The 7,466-nt window shown below is 49.7% G+C and overlaps 1 protein-coding gene across 1 annotated transcript; it reads left to right on the forward strand.

Moving 5' to 3' along the window:
- Positions 1 to 260: 260 nt before the first annotated feature.
- Positions 261 to 3,687, forward strand: HOXC9 (homeobox C9; the record flags this gene model as incomplete). Its single annotated transcript, XM_082073547.1, has 2 exons — positions 261 to 825; positions 2,763 to 3,687. 2 exons carry the CDS (start codon positions 261 to 263, stop codon positions 3,005 to 3,007), a joined length of 810 nt encoding a protein of 269 aa, XP_081929673.1. The 3' UTR covers positions 3,008 to 3,687.
- Positions 3,688 to 7,466: the final 3,779 nt, after the last annotated feature.

Here is a 7,466-nt window from a genome sequence, read left to right on the forward strand (position 1 = left end):
ATCGCCAGCGCATTGAGGATAAACCGGGTGGCGTTATTAAAAAAATAAGAGGGAAGAGAGAGAGAGAGAGACACAAAAAAAAAAAAAAGGGAAGAAAAAAAAAAGACCTGCGGATTGATCCACGCTATATTTTTGGGTAAATACAATCACGTGAGGGCGGGCAGCCAATGGCACACTGGGAAAGGCTGAAAAAATAATTACCTGCCCTGATTGTTCTATGAGAAGATAAAAAGTACACATACAGTTCATACAATAATCTTATGAATGTAAAAGAGGGGGGAACCATGTCGGCTTCTGGCCCCATAAGCAACTACTATGTTGACTCCTTGATAAGCCACGAGAACGAAGAGCTCTTGGCCTCCAGGTTCCCCAGCTCTGCCTCCCACCCGGCTGCTGCCCGACCGTCAGGATTAGTCCCGGACTGTGCCGACTTTCCATCCTGCAGTTTCGCCCCCAAGCCGGCCGTTTTTACCACCTCCTGGGCTCCCGTCCACTCCCAATCCTCCGTGGGCTACCACCACCCCTACGCGCCCCAGGCACCCGTGGGGGCCGAGCCCAGGTACATGCGGACTTGGCTGGAACCCCTCGCCGGGGCCGTCTCCTTCCCGGCCTTCGCCCCCGGTGCTCGCCCCTACGGCCTCAAGCCCGACGCCTTCCCCGGGCGCCGGGGGGAGTGCGGCCCCGCCGACGGCCGTGGCTACGCGGACTACATGTACGGGGCTCCGGGGGAGCTGAGAGACAGAGCAGCGCAGACAATTCCTTCCCCGGAGTCCGAAGCCATCGCTTCCAGCAAACACAAAGAAGAAAAGCACGAATTAGACCCTAGTAAGTCGAAGTCATTCTTGTTTACGACCCGGGGAGGCATTACGGCTTCCAGGACCCTACTCAATAAAATGAAATTACCTTAGAGAGCCCGACCCTAAAACTCCAGATACGCAGGAAGATCTGGGGGTTTGAGTGAGTCCGCCTCGCAGAGCCGGAGAGCGAATATCTGTACTTTGTTTTGGGCTCTTTAGTCTTTATTTTATGATTATTTTGGTTTCTTTTCCAAGGTTGGGGGCTGGGGGGAGGGGGGGGGCTGTTGGCTTCTTTGATCAAATATTCATCACCTTCCACCGGGGGGGATTAACAAAATATATAGAAATAGGAGAGTGCGTGTGTGAGAGGGAGCGAGAGGGGGTAGACAGAGGGAGAAGCCTCTTTGCTTTCAAATATTTCCACTTTCAAAGAACAAGGAAGAGTTGTAGCTGGCTGGGAGTGAACGTATTGATGTGGAGTGGCTTTTTTTAGGGACGGGAAGGGAATATCTCTGGATAAATGCAGAGGTGTCTCTTTATCTATTTTAAAAATCAATAAAAGCTCCACCGGTGCAATTATTCATAAAATGCTCCCAACACGTGGGAATAACTGAAAAGGTGGGTGTCCTGGGCGGGGGGCCGGGGTGGGGGGGTGTGTAAGGCGAGAAGTAAGGAGGAAAATTGGAATTGTAAAGGCATAAACTAAGTGTGTGGAGGTAGCTGGGGGGAAAAGGCAGAGAGCGCAGGACATTGGACCATACACTTGAAGAAACAGCTTCTGCAGCCCCAGTGAGAGAGGGAGGGGGGGACACTAAAAAATAAAGCAAAAGCAACCATCAGGAAAGCTTGAAGATTGTAGGGGCAGGAGTCAGGTAACCGCCACCATCACCCCCAGGTCCAGGGGAGCCTGGAGCCCAGGTCTACAGAGGGGACCAGCTCCTGGGGGTGCAGACAGGAGCTCAGTTTACTCCCGGGATTAAAAAGATACCCACCCCCCCCATTCCAAATGCAACCCCTCTTCACCAAAGCATCAGGGAGAGGAAGCTCAGCACCCACGGTGGGGGGATGCGGGGAGGATGATGATGGTGAGGAGGGAGCAGCTGCCGGGTACCGCACACCCCCGCAGCCGCTCGGCCGTGCCCTGGCTTCGGTGGGAACCCCCCCACCCCGGGGTGATTTCCGAGCGATCAAACTGGGTGTCAGCATCTTGGGAGCACCTGGGTGCCTCGATATCTCCCTGTCTATCTGGCAAGGCGCTCGCATCTCTATTTATGACAGGCGGGCTGGTGCCAGGCACCCTCGTGATAAAAATAAGGCGAGGAATCAGGGGGGGAAAGCCTCGGGTTTAGGCAGCTGCCTAAAACGGGCAGAGGGGGGAAAAAACACCTCCCAAGGAAGGGAGAGATGGGGTTTGCTCCCCTGACCAAGCGGGATGTGGCAGCAGCGCGGAAGGTCCTTTAGAGTAGGGGGGGGACACAAAAAATAAGCCAATTTCGGGGAGCCAGTGGGACACCTCGCGTGTCATCCTTCAGATATTGAGAAAACAAACTCGGCTTTGCAGGGCTGGGAAAGCTCTTCTAGGGCGAGTATTGGAGAGCCGAGGTTGTAAAAAGAGTTTATGGGCCTATGAAATGGTGGGAATTTTGACTTTTTATGACTATGTTCTTAGATTACTGCGAGTAGCAGTCATGTGGATAATTATTATTTTAAACCCATCGCTCCAGTTTTATTTACTGAAACTTTTATGTGCGAACGAGCAGCAAAAGAAAAGGAAATGACCCCTCCAAAATAAACAGATTAAACTCTTCTGAAGGTCACTTAAAATATTTAGGTAAGATCTGCTAATTAAACAGGTTTCTCGCTCTAGATGCACCAGGACGTGGAGGGTGGGGGGGGAAGAAAGGCCAGATGTATACACTGATAATTTTTTGCCCCCCAAAACGATATAAAAATCTTCTTTCTCAGACAATCCCGTCGCAAATTGGATTCATGCGCGCTCCACGAGGAAGAAAAGATGTCCTTACACAAAGTATCAGACCCTGGAACTGGAAAAAGAGTTTTTATTCAATATGTACCTTACACGGGACCGGAGGTACGAAGTAGCCAGAGTCCTTAATCTCACTGAACGCCAAGTCAAAATCTGGTTTCAGAACAGGCGAATGAAAATGAAGAAAATGAATAAAGAAAAAACCGATAAGGAACAGCAATAAAGTCCAGTCAATGAGAAACGAGGGTGGAGAGGAGGAAAAAAAGAGGGAAGAAAATTAAAAAGAGGCTGTTTCGGGGGGTTGAAATGTTGCTGACTTTGAATGTGCGGATGAATGTTTAGCGTTATAGGCAACCACAGCGTTTGGGACACGAGTCTTTTCTAAACTGCAACACAATAAAAGAAAGATGTTCGGGGGGTTTGGTTTCTCTTCCTTTCTTCTTCCTTGGGTTTTGTTTCGTGCTCCTCAGAAAACCAACACAAGAAGTACTTGAATTTTTTGTTCGTGTTGTTTAGTATTTTATTTCATAAATTAAACTTATGCAGTATTTTTATTTTTGACTCCCGCGAGCTCGTGAGTGAATATTTTGTACAAAAAGAGAGGAAAAAGAGCAAAAAAAAAAAAAAAAAGAGAGACTGAAGGGAATATGGCTCGATGATGTTCTGTCATGGTGTTGAACGTTTCTGCTGTACTTATTTGTGTATTTTATTCTCGTCTCAGAACCGTTCTGTAATATTGTTATGTTCGCTATTGTAGAGCAGCTCTATGTAAATATATATAACGTCACGGGAACATGAAAAAAGAACAAAAAATATCAGTATGTAGGTGTCTTTTTATTCCAAGTGAAGCCCCCGGGGCTTTGCCAGGCGGTGCCGGTACCGGTGCCTCGGGGGGGACCCCGAGCATCCCCCCCCAGAGCAGTGCGGAGCAGAGATTTCTGCTTCCTTCCCCAGCACTTTTCTATTGCAGAGCACCATAATAAAAAGGCGCTGAGGTAAGGGTTATATACGCCATCAATTTTGAGATTGGGATAATTAATTGTACTAATTTATGACCCCGGGCAATCGAAGGATATGTAAAAAGACTAAATATGGATGCTGGGAATAGAGGAGCTGGCAAAGGCATCCGCTCTCTGCCATCCGCTTCTGCTTTAGCCGAGCCTTGCCAAAAACCTCGGAGGGTTGCTGGAAGTGCTGCTTCTCGCAAGACAGCCCAGGAGAAGGGGAAAAATTGTAAATTAACAGAAAATATGTCTGGGGTGGAGAAGAGCCAGGGGGAAGAAAGAGAATAAAGAAAGCAATGTGCGGTGGCGATGCGGCAGCCTGCACATTTTCGGGCTAAAAGGTACGAAAATAAAGGAGACCCCCCCAGCCCCAGACACACACACACAGCTTCCTTCGCACTACACGGGGGAGACTGAGGAATAAAATAGCAAAGCAAAGCAAGCTGGGGGTGCGGCGGGTTGTGTGAAGGCGAGAAAGTCGCTGCCCACAGCGCCTGGAGCCGCGTTGGGCAGCGGCTCCTTCCCGGGGCGCTGAATGAGCAACGAGAGGCAGGAGATTGTCTGAAAAACGAGCAGCGAGGGATGTTTAATCATAAAAACTTGTTATAGGTCCCTTTCTTTAATGAAACGAGTGGAGCAGCGTTTTAATCTTGCTAATCAAAACCAGAGCAGGCGAGCGAGATACGTTTGTCGCCCTCGTCCCGGTTCCTCCGGAGTAAAAAAAAAACCAAGAAATCTGGAAGCGATTACTTCTGCTGATCTCATAAAATATCGCTCTTTAATATTTCTTGCTGAAGCATTTGGAGGGTTCTTTTCCTTGCCCTGATTTGTGTCCTCGCTTTTCAAGCGGGGTCTATTTTGGTCACCGGAGGGGGACAGGCGCACCGCGGTCTATCGGCGGAGACATCCCTGGAGCGGGGGACGCTAAGAAACCCCTTTTACAATCCCCGTTTTGTGCTGGGGCTGTTTGGAAAATAACAAACCAACCCAAAACAAACACAACCGTATCGGGCGCTATGGAATGGTCAGGTTAGAAAACATCTTAGCGGAGAGAAAGATTTATGGACTAAAAAGAAAGAAGTAGAAGGAGGAAATCGTTCCATCTAAGTCATATGTCAATTCATTTTTTTTTAAATTATTATTATTACTGTTATTATGATTTTCCCTCCCGTCTGTTCTCTCCCTCTGTCCACCCCGCCTCAAATAAAGAATAAAACCCCGCAGGGGCGGGAAGCCGCTCGGCCACCTCCGCAAGAGGGGAGAAAACACCCTCGTTTTCTCATTATTAATTAAAGGGGGGGGGGTGGAATTAAAAATCATCATTTGGACAGGACTTTGGCGGCGGTTTCGGACCCGGCTCTCTGGAGGGGCTTGTCAGGAGCGTTTAGCGATGTTGAAAAGCCGTGATGTATGGAAGTTCGTTTTGGCCCCCCTTTCATTCCGAGCGGATCTCATTTCCAGTGCGACCACAGGCTGCTCCCTCCTCCTACCCCCCCATCCCCTCTCCCCAGTCCCCCCCCTCCCATCTCCATCCCTTTCCCCCCCCCTCTTTGCAGCCAGACCCCCCCCGAGGCGGCGGGCAGCGTAGGAGATGCCCCTTTGTCTGCACCGAGCTGCTGGTTGGGCTTTTCTTTTGTTGGTGGTGGGTTGGGTTGGGTTAAAATCCTGCCGCAGTTTTAGTTCATGTGCAAGGCCCCCGGTATCCTCACCCCCCCCCCCACTCCGCCCTGTCCCCCGGTGAAGGGTTACACCAGTTATAAAATGCCATTTGGCCCTGCTGGGAGGCTGCGCTGGTGCGACTCAGCCATTGAATTTCTCCTCCACAGCAGCCAAAGGAGACAAAAAAATAAGCAAAAAAAAAACCCCCAAACACCCCAGTGTGGCTCAAAATAAATAATAAGAATTTAAATATATATATATATATATAGTTGCGGTTCGCACCCTGTGGCCAGCGTTTCCCGGGACTAATGTATCAAAATGCTCCAATCTCGGCATTTTTTGACATATGGCGCGTGTGTGCAGACGCATACTGATACAGCTATTGTGTGCCGGCGCTTGTGAACATGCACATGTATTTCTGCCTGGGGAGAGATGCGCTTGGAGAGCAAATCTATATCTATAGGCATGTATATAAGGTTCTGGGGGTGCTTTTTTTTTTTTGCGGGGGGTGTGTGTGTGTGTGTGCCTGGTTTCAAATCTACCCTTTTGTAAAGCACACAAAACCGACAGGACCCTACAGCTGGCCATAGGTACATTTCCGCAGCCAAAAAAATGCCACTTTTACAACTCTGTTTGTCTCCCTGCTATGCGGGGCTGAATAGGAGCGAACAAAACAGGACCCTAGATCTGGCTAGACGTCTGGCTTTAATTGCTTTATGGTTTAAATAAGGTGGGTGCTCTTCTCTTTGAAACCGGATTATTGGAATGTTTTGTCTACAAGCTACAAACAACAGACCCCCCTCGGACCAGGGGAGCTTAAAAAAAAAAGGGGAAAAAGAAGAAAATCAAACCCCAACTCGAAGCTAAAACTGATAAAAGCGGGGAGGTGGAGGGGGGGGGTGGCACATCTGGTGGGTTTGTTTGGTTCTGCGTGCGTGTGTTGCTTTTTTATTGTGATTTTTATGGGTGGGAAAAGGGGGAAATGGGGGAGGTGGGATAAAAAGGGGGGAGAACGGCTTTTTCCAAAAATTCTTGGTGTTTATAGAGGGGTGGTCGCTGCTGCAGGGTCCCCCCGTCCCCCCCCCTCATACCGGGGTTATCGGTTTTAATGCATCGCCCGGTAACCCGCCCCCATCCCCCCCACCCCCGCCCGCCGCGCTGCGCCCCAGCGCGGCCGCGAGATGGCGCTGTTGCCCAATGAGAGCGCGCCCGGGAGCGCCCCGCGGATCCCCCGCACCCGCGGAAGCGGCTCCGCATCCCGGCATGGAAAAGTGGAGGGGGGGGGGACACACAAACGGACGCGGAGCTGCCTGGCTTCACCCCCCTTCACCCCATGCTGAAAACCCCCATAAATCGCTATTTTTAAAGTATAATTTCTTCCTTTTTTTTTTTGGTTTTGTTTTTCCGCGGGGAGCGCGTAAATGCACAAAAATGCACAGAGAAATCGCCTATTTTGAAGTGGTTGCGTTCGCTTTTTTTTTTCCTTTTTCTCTTTATTTCCGCACATCACGTCTCCAAATCTCATTTTGGGGTGGGGAAGGAGGGAATGACATTTTTCAGTGAAGGTCAGGGCAAAGGGAGCGGGAGGTGGTGGGGAGGGGGGAATAAATCGAGGTGGGGGGTGCAATGAAACACCTCAAAGTACAATACACACCGATACAGCTCCATGCACCCGCAAGACACATCACCCCCCACATCACCCAGCCCCACATCTACACCCGGCCAAAACACTAAAGACAAAGAGCAGCACTTCGCCCAGACACTAAATGTCAAGATATTTTCCTTAAAAATAATAATAACAAAAGAAACAGGCAATTGTATATATCTTATTTCATGAAATCTCAGAGGGGGTGGTGGGTCCGTCCTTTCCCAGCCACTGAAAACCAACATTTCCCAGCCTAAATATTCGGAAAGACCCGCTGCACCTTTGCTCGCTGCATCCAGGGATAACGACTGGAAAAGCGCAGCATCTCATCCCAAATCCCAGCCCGAAGCGCCCACATCTGACAACTTCATTGC

Source organism: Streptopelia decaocto (assembly GCF_964273445.1).
Source record: "Streptopelia decaocto genome assembly, chromosome: 27".
Taxonomy (NCBI): domain Eukaryota; kingdom Metazoa; phylum Chordata; class Aves; order Columbiformes; family Columbidae; genus Streptopelia; species Streptopelia decaocto.